The sequence below is a fragment of the Pleuronectes platessa genome, chromosome 14 (assembly GCF_947347685.1).
Source record: "Pleuronectes platessa chromosome 14, fPlePla1.1, whole genome shotgun sequence".
Taxonomy (NCBI): domain Eukaryota; kingdom Metazoa; phylum Chordata; class Actinopteri; order Pleuronectiformes; family Pleuronectidae; genus Pleuronectes; species Pleuronectes platessa.
In genome coordinates this window covers 23,958,543-23,973,435 of record NC_070639.1, presented here as the reverse complement: position 1 = coordinate 23,973,435, position 14,893 = coordinate 23,958,543, and the positions used below count along the sequence as shown (strand labels likewise).

General features: G+C 44.4%; 1 protein-coding gene across 1 annotated transcript in view; it reads left to right on the top strand.

The window, feature by feature from the left end:
- Positions 1 to 14,893, top strand: part of satb2 (SATB homeobox 2) — a 34,375-nt gene that overhangs the window by 2,259 nt on the left and 17,223 nt on the right. The window contains 6 exon segments of the mRNA XM_053439223.1: positions 1,429 to 1,592; positions 1,594 to 1,645; positions 5,374 to 5,559; positions 11,676 to 11,802; positions 13,043 to 13,166; positions 13,788 to 13,890. Of these exon segments, the coding sequence (XP_053295198.1) occupies positions 1,429 to 1,592; positions 1,594 to 1,645; positions 5,374 to 5,559; positions 11,676 to 11,802; positions 13,043 to 13,166; positions 13,788 to 13,890 (756 nt within the window).

Below are 14,893 nucleotides of genomic sequence, written 5' to 3'. Positions count from 1 at the left end.
TTGACCGAGGGTTGAAACTTAAGAAACAAACTAGTCTCAGGTTTGACTTCTCGTCTCGTAGAGCAGCGCTGGCTGTAAAGAGCAGCCAGTGAGTTTCCTTCATTGTTCCATTATAACCAGTTGCTCTGTGTAGTAGCGTCAACAACACAATCAGTGGTGTGATTTATTTGTGAAGCCTCCCTCCTGCCTCACATTGTGAATTATGACGAGCACTGTACTCTGTGTAACTCTCTGAACTTTCTTCTCTTTCATAAACTCGGCCTCCCACAGTGTTTAATCAAGCCAGAGCTAATGTTCCTAATTTATTATTATTTATTTAAAAATTCTGCCCATGAGCTCTTAATATATCTCAGATTAGATATATCTGGTTGTGGTGGAAGGTGTTGTTCAGCTGGGTGGTTGTGTTAGAATGAGATGGTTGGGTTAGGGTGACCAAACCTACAAAGAGTAAGGGTTAGGGTTACAAGGGTAATAAGTATTAACTCAATTCTATAAAAATTTGCTGAAAATTATTTTAAAAAAGTTCATGTATACAAATTTAACTGGTAAGGTCATTAAAGGTTAAGCTCTACAACTAAATAACTTTACCACAGAATATCACTCTGGTCCCAAACTGTAGAAGAGAAACCTCTTGTGCTCCTCTACATGTTTTCCAGACAGCTTCTAATCTCTCTCTCCTCAGTGGGGGGGGGGGGGGGGGGGGGGGGGGGCAGATATTGTCCAGGGGCTTGTGGGTAAATGAAAGCGTCCATTTGTCCTGAGCGAGCCGGCTGCTCCCTGAGACTTTGGCGTGTGTCGGGCCTGGCAGCGTTTCTAATGGCAATACCCGATATTAGACGTTTGGCTGATGCTTCCTCATCAGGGTCATGGACAGACACACACACACACACACACAAACACACGCTCTCTCTCTCTTTTCTCCTCTTGCTTCTCACACACTCTACGTTTATTCCATTTAAGGGGAGGAGCTGTTTTATATTTTTCCTTTCTGTCAACAAACTCCATGAAAAGACTCAAACCAACAACCCGTCCCTCAGCCCCTCTCTCTCTCTCTCTCTCTCTCTCTCTGTCTCTCTCTCTCTCTCGTTCCCACTTTCCCTCCATGTCTGTGGCTCTCTGCTCCGAGCCCGTTCATTACTGACGACCTTTCAATCCAGTCACAAATATATAGTTTCACTCTTAAGAGGGAACAACTCGGCTCTGTAGCTTCTGGCAAACTGGAGGAAACGGGGAAGTTTTTCCAGGGACTATTTTCAGTCATGGATTAATACACATGTGATGCTGCGTCATGAGGATTTACAGCAACTGGACGTTTTATTCTGAATTCTAAATAAACTGTAGTATCCATGTTTTAATGTAACTGAGGCTCAATGATGTGTTTTTGATATTTGTGGTGCAGAGTGATAAGTTCCTGTTTGCTGTCCCCAGACTCCTTCTCTCTGGCCGGAGCTCCTCTGGGGATCTGGAGGAGGATGGAGCGAGGAGGGGAGAGTCCCATCACCCAGGACAGCCCTGAGCGGAGGGGGGGCAGCCCCGACCTCAGCGGCCTCCCACCTCCAGGGAAGAAGGGGCGCTTCGAGCTCAACGGGAGCCCCCCCCGGGCCCCGCCTGCGCCACAACGGAGCGCCGCTGAGGCCCCTGGGAGGTGAGCACCGTCCTGGAGACACCAGAGGAGATGTACATGTGGAGAATATCAGATTATGAAATTCATTTTAATGTTCATTTCCATGAACCTGCTCCTCTGCACATTTTGAATTATTTCTTAAAACAACCTGAGTGGAAACGACTGCAGTTGAAATATTGTAAAACATTCTCACATTGTGGCTGAGATGTAAAAAACAGTCTTATTGAATAAATAAACATAGAGATCATTATCCAGAGCTCCACAGAATCTAATCAATACATAGATATGACCGCTCTACACATTCCTGATTTCTTTCTTAAAATCTCTGCATTATTTCTTGAGACATTAACACAAATGTGAATCTCTGGATCATTAGCTCATTAGCTCTAAAAGCTAACGAGTTCTTCCTTCCACCAAGTTTCAATCAAATCTGTTACGTCATCAAATTAAGACACAAATTATGAATTTTGGTGCTAGTGTAATGTCACTGGTTCTATCCTCAGTCACTGAGGTTAAGTTGGTTTGTTTGTTAGCAGGATTATCTTCTGGACGGATGTTGTGTGTGTAGGAAAATAATCTAATCTCATTTAATTCATGGATCTTGATGAAAAGAAATCCAACGTGTTATTGATATTTATCAGTGTGTGTAGTTTGGTTCAGGTCCAAATTAAAATGTGATGAATTCAGATTCACTCCCAGAAGGAGACGGTGAACTCCACTGAGTCACATTCTAGTATTTTCTTTTAGCTCCTCTGCTCGGAGCCCGGAGTCGCGTGTCGCTCTGTGGCGTGTCGCTCTGTGGCGCCTCCGCAGGAGAAGCTGCTTCCACACTGTTAATCTAAACGTCTGGAGGGAACTGTATAATACAGGCTCACCAAATAAAGGAGATTGCTCCATATAAATAAGATTTATACAACTCACTCTGGGTTATCGATCCATGCGTTCATTGTGAAAGTTGCTTCTTGTTTATGTGCATGTGTATTATGCACTTATCTGCGGCTGGTTGTGATACATTATGTTTGCAGAAACTTCAGACTCTTCATTTTAGCCTGTTTTGCTTTAATATTTCTTAAATTTGGGGGGAAAATCAAAATTTTCTGTAGAAATCCTTTAAAAATTTTCTGTTCAACGTGGTCTTGAACTAAATTATTTCAACTGGATGAAAACTGCATTGATTGAAGGCATAAAACTGAAATATTAATAACAAAATTAATTTGTATTAATGCAAATTTGTGGGAGGTTTTTCTAGAGTAATAAAAATACATTTCTGTGGGTTTGGCTGCACAGTTTGTAAAGATGGAGTCAAAGAGGTGGGAGGAGGAATCTGTGTTTCTGAAGTGAGAGAATGAAACGATAAAAGAAGAAAAGAAACAAAAACAGTTCAGTGTGAGAAGAGATGACGAGTGAAAGAGGGAGGAGCCGAGGGAGGAGGGTCATGATGACGGGTTGTGTGTGAAGACAGGAAACTCGACGTGTCTCCTCCAAACCACACAGCCGCCACGAGGAGGGGGCCACACACACACACACACACACACACACACACACACACACACACAGAGCAGCATGCAAACACAACCGTACAGATTTACATACACACACCATATGTCCACATTCACAAATCTCTTCGCTGAGTCACTCACACCCAAGAAATGCTGCCAAAACACACACCCACTTACACACAACATACACACACACCCACACACACTCTACACAAACGCACATCTCTTATTTTAATATCCCCGTTCACTCATCCCCATACATATTAGAGGGATTAGAGGTTTGAGGCAACATCACATCATCCAAACCAGATCACACAGTCAGCGGCCAAATCACAGGACACTGGATATGAGGGAAGACAGACGGAGGTGGAGACGGAGGGGCGAGCGAGATAGAGGCGGAGAGAGGGAGAGAGAGAGAGGAGCGCTGGTCGGAGGGAGCTGCTCTGTGTTGACAGTTATATTTCCCTGTTGGGGGAAATTCACTTACTTGAATTGGCACGGGGCTCCAGTGTGTAATTCACTCCATGAGAGCCTGGAGGACTGGGAGCAGGGTGATTAATGAGGAGGAAATAGAAATATAGGAATTGACTGATTAAAACAACGGGTGGGATGGATCTTGTGTGTGTGTGTGTGTGTGTGTGTGTGCGTGCTGGGGAAAAGGCGGCATATGAAAGTGTGTGTGTGCTCAGCATTGTGTGCTATCCATGCGGTAAAGCACATGGCGGTGTGTGTGCTCTGTATTATTAGTGCTGGGACGCTGCCTAATGCTCCCGGTCCATCATTTCTTCAGGGAGCTCTAATTAATTGCCAGTTGACAGGTGGCCCAAAACCAAAAGCCTTTTAGGAAAAAGGTCTGATATTGGAGAGGAAGGATTGATATTGGTGCACGGAGCCAAAGGGGAGGAACAATCAGAATGACTGTAACCAGACACTGAGATGGAACAAGTGGCTTGACTCCATTTAAATGTTTTATCACCTTGTTTATGACCCAGAGCTGACGAGCGTCCTGATACAGACTCGAGCAGCAGAGCACATAAAGGTGTCTTAGTGTGAGAAGCTGGGAACCTGAGCTGTGAAGTGGTGAAGCAGCTTTTCATACACAAAGTGCTTTATTAATCTGTAACGTTCCAGAACCAACAAGCTGTGACTGAGCTCCTTTCCCCTTTGTTAGCAAACTGTCCGTCACGTTTCATGTGAGCAGACGGATCACAACAGCTACAGCTGCTGTCAGACATGTTCCTGCACCTGGCTCCCACGTGTTAATACATTTATTATTATATTATTACAGTATAAAGTCAGAAGAGGTCAATGTGACAACCCAGCAGGGGAAGATCTCCGCATGACAAAGAACAGGTAGTTCCCCAGATAAAAGAAAAACCAGCAGATGAATCTTTCTTGGTGAGATGAGGAAGATGAAGAAGAGGAGGGACGCTGATGTGAGTTGTTGTGAAGGTCGTGTGTTGGAGGACAACTGGAGACGAGTCCACAGAGTAACGAGCCACATGTTCTCTGTTAATAGTTAATATAATAATATTCATAACTTCCACGTGTGGTTCAGAGAATTGAACAAAGCCTTTGAGAGTACGCCAAGGTTTTCGCCTTTGTGTGTATGTCTGGGTTTGTGTGTGTGAGTGTGTGTGTGTTTGTGTATGTGTGTGTGTTTGTGTGTGATGGGGTTTCATGCACAGTATCAAAGTGGTTTGGTTTTCACCTGGACTGAATTTACATATCCAAGGACGTCATATATCATGAATATTGAAGAAATATTTTCCTCTGTATATATTTGTCAGCAACATTTCCATGAATATTTATTAATATTCCTGTTTTAAATCCCACATTTATGGTTTTGTTGCATGTTCTTTTTCTTTTTAAACTGATACCCTGATGAAAGTAACTTTAATGAAAATGTATATTTGTATAAAGACTTTCCATATCTCTTAGAGGAGCCTTTGTTATGACAGCTCGTCTAATAGACTGTAACTGTGCAGTGAACACTCTCACAGTCCAGTGAGGAATGCATATGATTTGTTTTACATCCTTTGTTTGATCTTAGCTCATTGAGAAGTTCAGGTGTTGTTATAACAGTTTTAAACACAAAGGATAAAGTGATCACAGGCCCGACCCGATGGAAACACAATCCTCATGTCTGCTGTCTGCCACGGGGAGACCGGGTCCTGATCACTGAGGATAGAACCCAGACACTAAGAGATTCTCCATCTCCTCCCTTTCCCCTCCGGTGTCTCTCCACAGGTCTGATGATCCCGGTGTTCTGCGTGGTGGAGCAGGCGGACGGAGGGATTCAGACGGACGGGTGCGAGGGGCGGGATGAGCACGCCGAGTTCGTGCTGGTCAGGAGGGACATTCTCTTCTCCCAGCTGGTGGAGACGGCTCTGCTCGCACTGGGCTACTCCCACAGCTCCGCGGCACAGGCCCACGGTCAGTCAGACACTTCTGCTGTTTTACATGTGTGGAAAGAATCTTTAATATGAACGTCAGGGGTTAAAAATAAGGTATGAATATGGCTGGTGTGTGGCAAAAAGTTAAAAGTAAAGAAATATATAAAACACAATGTCAGAGGACAGGTTGGAGCTTTGGAGGAATCATCCGGCCTCAAGCTGCACGTTGTATGATGCTCATACAAATATCCCCTGAAGGACAAGTTGAAATATTTGCTTCCTGTTGACTGGACAGTAAATATGAAACAACAGCTCGTTAGCATAGCTTAGCATAAAGATTGGAAACAGAAGAAAACAGCCAAGTTCATAATCCAATTCTGTAACTCACGTCAAAAGGGAAGTGAACTCTATGAACTCGAGGGTCTCTCTGTCACATCACCTCCTCAAACTGTATTTCTAGAAGCTCAAACAAATTACATAAAGTTTGAGCCGACCTCGTGGACACACACAAGAGAGAGAGAGAGAAGAAGACAGAACCAGAGGCAGATAAACAAAGAAAACCTCCCACACAAACTGCAAAGTCAAACTTCAGACAGAGTCCGAGTCGCAGCAGTTTGTGACGCCACAGAAGAAACGAGCACTTAGCGACGGGGAAGCTGCCAAAATCCATAAAACAGACTCGTACAGTTTGAAACTTCTCAGACTCGGGGAGAGAAACTCAGAACAGCAGCTTCTTCAACTCCTGTCACCAGGCCACTGTTCAGAAAGCCAAAGATCTGAGTCCCAGCAGCCTCCTTTTGTTGGAATAACAACGAGTTTCATGAAGGCCATTATTAATAGTCATGACTTTCCAACCACCAAGTGTCTCTCTCTGTGTAAACCATGGCAGGACTGAGTCACAATGAACTATCCTGCAGCTGAGGGGTCAAGACCAGACCGGTCCTGGGACTCTCCCTCTAATCAGTGGCCTGGATGTGAGGTGGTCTATTCAGAGCCGGTTTGAAAAACACAACTAAGACACAGACAGAGGCTGCAGAACTCATTAAAGACACAACAAAGAGACGGACAGGAATGTCTCCGCAGGACTGAAATACATTTTGTGTGCGTGTGTGTGTGAATGTATGAGTGAGCAGTATGTGTGAGAATGTTTATGAAGCAGACGAAAAGAAAGACAGTGTAACACATGGAACTCATCTGCCGCAGGACAGTGTCATTTATTACTGTTATTTCTCAAGCGTGCAGAATATTCCATGTGTTGCCTCATGTCGATATAAAACTGGAAAACACGACAGTGAGCGACACACACAGACTGCAGAGCCACAAGTGTTAGAGGAGACATGTTCAGGTTGATAGCTCTAAGTAGTGTTACTTTATTATTCTATATTTATGACTAAAACAGGTTTAAATGCTCTAATGCTCAGAAAACACCACTCTCCTCAAACTGCTGCAGCTCCTCTGTTCAGCCTCTGGCTTTCAGCTCCTGTCTCTTTAAGCCCCTCCCCTCCTGATGAAGCCCAGTCTGCTCTAATTGGCCAGGTCGGTCCACTCTGTTGTGTTTGGTCAACCAGTAAAGGTCAAACAGGAAAGATCAACCAGGAAAGGTCAACCAGTAGAGGTCAACCAGGAAAGGTCAACCAGTAAAGGTCAACCAGTAGAGGTCAACCAGGAAAGGTCAACCAGTAAAGGTCAACCAGGAAAGGTCAATCGTAGACTGACAGTTGGTTGAGACGAGTCCCACAGATTCACTTTGTCCTCCAGAGACGGACGGAGACACTAAACTGTGCGGCCAGTGTGTGCGACGGTTTGCAGATGAACGCCATTAGCAACACACTTTTAGCTTCAAATACTTTTGCCAAGTATCAGGGGAGGTCTCTCTCTCTCTCTCTCTCTCTCTCTCTCTGTCTCTCCCTCTCTCTCTCTCTCTCTCTCTCTCTCTCTCTCTGTCTGGATAACAGCCAGACTCACTGGTCCCCCGTCCACATCAATGCACTCCTCCAGAAGAACACCACACCAGGGGCTTCAAAGAGACGACATCACAACTCCACAAAAAACAAAACTCGCAGAATTGTCTCGAGCACCGTTTGCTTGCAGACACACACACACACACACACACACACACACACACACACACACAGACACACACACACTTGTAACCTCTACTTAACCCATGCAGGGTTGCATTTGCATGCGCTACAATTGACATACACTTTGCGAAGTATACCGTGCAGCATCTCAGACAAAACACTCTCACACAAACACACACATGTCCTCCCCCCTTCCCCCCCCCCCTCCTAGCTTCTCTCAAATGAATACTTTTTTGTTTTTTAAAACAAGCGTTTATGTTAAATGAATAATTTCTGGCTTAAATTATACATTTTTCCCCCTGCGGTCCACAACCAAAATTACACAGAGTCCCGTCTATTTTCTCCCTGTTTGAATTGTGTCCTGCATTCTTGTGTCCCAGCGGTGTATTTAGAGCGCCCGCCGAGGACCAGGGCCTTTCTTTAATTAGCTCAGCCCAGTAATTAGATGGGAGATATTGTTTATTTCAATTATAAGGGTCTGAAGGCTTTTATAGAACGGATGGGAGCAGACCTGTAGTTTTCTGGCTTCGGTCAGTGAACAGTTAACGGTGGTCAGTCAGAGAGAGAGAGGGAGAGGGGGGGGGGGAGAGAGAGAGAGGGACAGAGAGAGAGAGAGAGAGAGAGAGAGAGAGAGAGAGAGACACAGAGAGAGAGCATTGTTGCAGTGCCACGTCTGACAGGCCACAGAGGGTCACTGCAGCAGAACATGTCGGTGATTCACTGGACACCTGAGGTCGGGTAAATTATGGTTCTGCCGTTACATTGAGGTTCCACTTTCCTCTGGAGCATCACTGTCTCCTTGTGGGCGTCAATAGTTAATAAAGGAATTATCAATGCTTTAGTTATGAAAACATATTCTGGGTGTGGGTGGGCTGGGGTGTGTACACTGTGACTTATGAAGCATCCAAAATGGCCACAAACATCTTCAGCTCCAGGAGCAAATCCATGATTACTGCCACAGGATTATATATTTGTGTGTGTGTTTATTTTAGCTCTTTTTTAGGACTGATTGCTCTGACTGGGTTTCTGTGGATCAGAATGAAATGTCTTATATTCAAACCTTTACAGTGAGGGACCTTCTAATGTCCTGAGCTGTTTCAGCTTGAGGCTCGTTTTAAATTGTGAACCCTGTAAATCAGACCGAGCCACGTGGGGGGGGGGGGGGGGGGGGGGGTCACTCTGTGGCCGTGGGTCCTGGCTCGGGTCATAATCATTTAGGAAAATAACGCAACTCACCAGATAATTAGAAAGGTTTTAACTATGGAGCCTGACCCATTCATTTATTGGCCGAGTTTCTTCTGCTCTTGGCTCAACACCGACTCTCTTTACCTCACTAGAGTTATAGATCATCTGGAGGCTTGTGTTCGAACCCGACTCCTCTGACGTCGTGTGTCGTCTTCCTCCTCACGCTTTGCCTCAGTGACGTCTCCGTGTTACCAGCTTCCACCGGATGATTTATCACCAGTTCCCTATTTCAAAAATAAACACACAGTTGTGGATCCGTATATGACAGGAAGTCACTGATAAAAACCCAAATAAATCATCAAGGTGGGACGTGTAGATGTTGAGTTATTAAATATCTGCTGGTTCAAGAGCTGAGCAGCTTTATTGCACCCGATGATGGTGGTGGTGGTGGTGGTGGTGGTGGTGGGGGGGGGGGGGGGGTCTCATAAATGACACAAAGCTAACTATACGTATTTTTTCACTAAACGGAAACTCCAAATATTAATATACAAAGAAATTGTACATATAAGGTTTGCTTTAAATGTTTATTTATTTTCAGCTATTATAATTTCTCATATAAAGATATTTTACATCACAACAAGTCTTTATATGTTGTTATTTATCATCACTTTGAAACCTCACGGCTGCTGATGAGTTGAACATTAATTATAAGAATAATATCTGGTGACAAATACGTTACAGTGATATAATCCATGTATAAACATTAATGTGCTTTACTGCTGATAAATGCTGAACAGAAGCAAAGTGTTTCTCTCTGAAATTGATCTTATGTTAGTTTAAAATAACCGTTAAATTAAAGGGTTAAGCTGTAAACGTGTTTTAAATACTTTGGAGTTGAACCATTACTTTAAAAAACCTAAAATTATTTTTAAAACATTATTCAGAGAAGATGGAAACTCAGAGGAACGACAGCAGGACAGATATTTATCCTGTGGTCCTGATGATAGGGAGCAGATTTCCGGGACGAGCGTGAAGGCTGCTGCGACTACAAAGACTTATTGTGGGAATATTGTGCGTACACGTGTATTAGTGAGTGTGTGTGTGTGCGACTGTTGATGGAGTCTGAGACATTAGTGGGTGTTTGTGTACGGATTTGCGTTTGTGCGGATGGGTGCACTCAGACATGAGCCAAGCCACGAGCCGGCCACATGAGAGCCTGTCCCTGGGAGGTGGAATTTTAATGTGGAAATGGGAACAATGATTTCTACTTTTACATGTGGACGAGAAGCAGAGCCCATTGAAGAGCCGAGGCAAAAAAAAATGATGGCTCAATTATTAATTCATCTGCCGTCACACTGTGAGTGTGTGTGTGTGTGTGTGCGATTGCGTGAGAGCCGATGCATGTAGTGTCCACGTCTCAGTGTGCTCTCATGTGTCCTGTGTGAGTTCATGTTTGTCTGCTTATTCACGCGTTTGCTTCCACCCAACTGGGCATTAGTGAAATGCTTACGACTGGTTTTCAGATGTTGTGGAAGCTGCACGCTGACGATAACCAGCAGCATTCCTGAGTCTGTGTGAGAACAACAGAGACGAGAGGAGGAGGATGGGCTCCTGGTTCCCTTCTGTCAGAAAGTCGTCTTTTAATAGTTTTTTATTCACGTCTCTTAAAACGTTCTTCATTAAACCGTCCCTTTCACGAAAAATATCAAACAAAATAAACATGTTTTGCATGTGAGGTTTGTGTTATTACATGTGTAATATTTTATTGCACATGCTTTGAATTCTCAAATATTCCCTCTCGTATAAAACTACACATATGATAGAAAACGGATCGTTCCATGTGTTCCACTACTGTCGCTGAAATGAAGAGGGTTCTGGTTCTGTTTGGTTCTGAAAGGCCTCCATGGTGGTCTCTGGTTCCTCTGGTTCCTCGGGGGTTCTCCCTGACCTGAGGGGCCCGGTCCCTTCATACAGGAGAACTAAGTGATGCCCCCCCGATGACCAGATAATCAACAACACAGCCCGACAGGAATCAAAGATATAACTGGGCTTTGAAGGAAGAAAGACATGAGGAATAAAAGAGAAATAGAAAGAGAAAGATCAGGACGGAGAGAGGAGGATAAGGGGGGAGGGGAGTGGGGGGGGAGAGGGGGGACAGAAAGAGAGAGAGGGGGGGGGGACTCTGCAGGACCCGTCTGGATCTCATTTAGAGGATAGTAATGCGATTAGCTTTGTTTAGTTTTCACAGCTCCAGCCAGTCCCCATGAAGAACCCTATGTGTGTGTGTCTGTGTGTGTGTGTGTGTGTCTGAATGTGTGTGTGCAGGGGTAGTGAACATGTAGCTTTGTATTGTCATGTGTTTGTGAGCTTTCTCTTGCTCTTGAACCAGAATTGAGTCGAATCAACAGGGAGAGATTTACTCGTGAAGTGAAACCACACAGATCTCTCTTCAGATGATCCTTTGAGCCGGTCGCAGTGTGCCTTTGATCTCCTCTCAGGTTAACTGGTTAATGGCCTGATCGTCTGTGGCACCTTTTCACCGTCCGGTCAGAAGTCTCTTCTCGTTCCCCGGGGTTATGGTCGAGCTGCAGTAGCTCTCTCAGACTGTGGGCGCTCAGTTTTCCACCATCACTGTTTAAATGGTTCCACTAATCTCACCACTTAGCTTCTCCTCTGAATGACCCGGGCCCCTTGACCCGGCTCAGCTAATACAGCAACGTGGTGTCAGAATGAATTTGTGTGAGCGTGCAGGTTCCGCCGGGTGACCAGGTGTGAGAAAGAAGCCAACCCCACGTCGGCCTGTTTTCTCTCTGTCACTTTGAAACGAGTGTAAACGAGTAAAGAGTTAAATGTGTGAAATCCCCCCCCCCCCCCCCCGTGTGTCCAGGCATCATCAAGGTGGGACGGTGGAACCCTCTGCCCATCCACTTCCTGTCCGACGCTCCGGAGGCGACCGTGGCCGACATGCTGATGGAGGTTTACCACATGGTCACGCTGCGTATTCAGCTGCAAAGGTCAGAGCAGTTTACAACAAACGTCTTTTTACATCCATTTACTGATGAGTATAAAAGTATAACCTTCTAAATCTGAGGCTTTTACAACTTGAACATGAAAACAACACTTGAAAAACTGCAAGTCCAGATTTTATAGAGTCAGAAATAAACCATGAGTTCATCTATCATCTGTCTCCGTGTGTCGGGAACTCTTAGTTCCTCAGATTCAGTGAAGCAGAGTCGTGATGACGGGATAAAAACAGATAAACTCCACATTATTATTGTTATTGTCTCTGCAAATCCCGGCCAGGTTTGTTTACATGTGTCTGTGAACGTCGGTGGCAAACGTCAGTGTCGAGATGACGCAGACAAAGTTCCTCCAGAACGTCTGTGACAGATTCTCGGGCTTAATCTGGGGTTCGAGGAAGAGTCCAACGTTTCAGTAAAAAAACGATAAAGTCACTTTGTTGCTGAGAGCTGGAGGAGAAACCAGATATGAGTGATGTGAGCATGAAGCTGCAGAGAGCAGCTGATTGGCTCGGCTACATGTGCAGCAGCCAACAGACAGTTTAGTTTAACAAGACGGGAACCAGGACAGAGCAATTAATCAAATTCAATCAATCACATCTCATCTGAATAGGACATATTCTTATATCATATACTCATAGGGCTTAACAAGCTGTAGCCTGACTTTGTCCACAGGTTATAAAAGTTATTTAGAAGCTAATTAACAGATGTGCAACAACTTGTGCAACAAGTTTTGGTAAATTGTGTTTCTTTTATACGGAGCCAGGTTCACACTTTCCCCCATTTCCTGTATTTAGTTGAATTTATTAGTTGATTAATCGATCAGTTGATTGAAACAAAACTGATTTACAATAATTAAGATAAATGATTAAAAGCTTTTTAAGGAAAAACAAAAGAAAGCTTTTCTGTGATTGGTAACTCACGATTTTTGACTTAAAACAAAAGTCTGAATATGACTCATGAGCTTCTCGGATTGATGATGTCAAAAATAAACATACAGTGTATAAATGAAGGTAGAAAATAACAACACAATGTGCTGTTAATGATAATTATTGGTTGCAGCTGCAGTTTCAATCAACTGTAATGCAAAATATAAATTAGATTTAGACACAACATAGTTTACATTAAATAGAATATGCAGGTATGATTTGTGTTAACCCGGGAGCTTCTGGGTGCTTCAGCCTCGACTCACTGCTGGTGTGTGTGTGTGTGTGTGTGTGTGTGTGTGTTGTAGCTTCTCGAAGCTGGAGGACCTTCCCTGTGAGCAGTGGAACCACGCCACCGTCAGGAACGCTCTCAAAGAGCTGCTGAAGGAAATGAACCAGAGCACTCTGGCCAAAGAGTGTCCTCTGTCACAGGTGACAACCGCAAACACACAATAACACACGATGCACAACTACTTACACCCACTTATCCACACAGTGATTGTTTGTGACGTGCGCTCGTTGGACTGATGAATCGTTCTGTACAACACGAGTCTCTTTAACTGAAACATCACATGTTCTGGAGAAAGACTAAAGGCAGAGCTCACGAAATAAAAATCCATCCTACAGACACTCTATTGATTATTGGTATTGTATTTTAATCAAATTCCACTCAGCACTAAATTAATCACCATCTCCTTGATCGTGTAGAAACTCCCCAGCTGCATGTTTGGCCTTCCTCTCCTCATAATCATTTGTGTGTGTCAGATCTGTGTGTGTGTGTGTGTGTGTACGTGCACACTGAGTTTAAATGGAGCTCTGGTGGGGGTGTTGATCACAGTTTCAATTGCAAGCATATGTGTGTGTGGCTGGAGATTCCCTTTCTGCACTGTACTGGCTCGAGTTTCCATGGGTGGCTTCCAATCATGATTAATGTTTGTCTATTTCTATTATGTGTGTGTGTGAGTGTCATGTGGTTGTTGCGTGAGTGTAAGCATTTCTTATTATGCTGGTTGTTAATTATCCCCCCCCCCCCCCCCTCTCTCTCTGCCTCAGAGTATGATCTCCTCCATCGTGAACAGTTCTTACTATGCCAACGTCTCCACGGCCAAGTGTCAGGAGTTTGGACGCTGGTACAAGAAGTATAAGAAGATGAAAGGTGAGCGGAGCTGTGGTTTCCAGTGTCTCCTGGTCGGTCCCACAGTTCATCTGAGGGTCAACGAGCACTGAGCCTCAACACAATATCAAACTGAACATTAAAATCTGAGGAAGGAACCTTTATATGACTCACGATGGAATGTGAGATATGATAAAGAGGAGATATCATCTTTTACAGCGCCACACATTCTTCCTCCTTGTGATAACTCTGTGTCTGAATTACCCACAATGCAACGTAACCACTGACATGTCAGGTAGAGATTCGGGGCCAACGGTCAATATATACAACCAGCGCTCAAACCTGATTGGTCAAACTAGAAACCCAAAGCCTCCAGCCTGTAGAATCCGTTCATACTGTGACCGTGGATGGATTAACAGATACAGACTCGGGGCCCAGAGGGGCAGGGGGCCCCCCGGGTTAGAGGCCCTGTTTGAAGAAACCATTTCTGTTTGGGAAATGAGTCAAAGTGAAAACAAAGAGACACAAACCACCGCAGAGACAAAAGAAGAAACAACTACAAAAAGATGCAAAGCAGCCACAGAGATGTCTCTTTGAGTCTGTGGCTCCTGCTGCTCTGGAGGAGGGATGTGGGCGCCTCCACATGTCTGTGCCCACGGGACTGTTGTCTCATAATTCATCGAGGAAAAATCTGAGCTACAAACTGAACTGCTGAGTGTGTTCTCCCTCAAGTCCTGGTCAATATGATATATTAATATCAGAGGCCGGTCAGGAACAACCCTGGAAACACCACGTTATCTCTCATCATGATAATATCTGTATGACTGAGAGAGAACCACAACACATGGAGACAGTGAGTGACCAACCAGGACGTGTTTAAGACCCAGTACATCATAGTTTACGACTTTTTAAGGCCTAAGGCTTCAGATTATTGAATTTACGACTTCATGAAGTCCATGATAGAATGTAAACAAAGTTAAATGGACGTCTTGATCACGTACGAGCAAAGCGCTTCAGCTGCTGTGGTGCAGTTAATGGTGAAAAC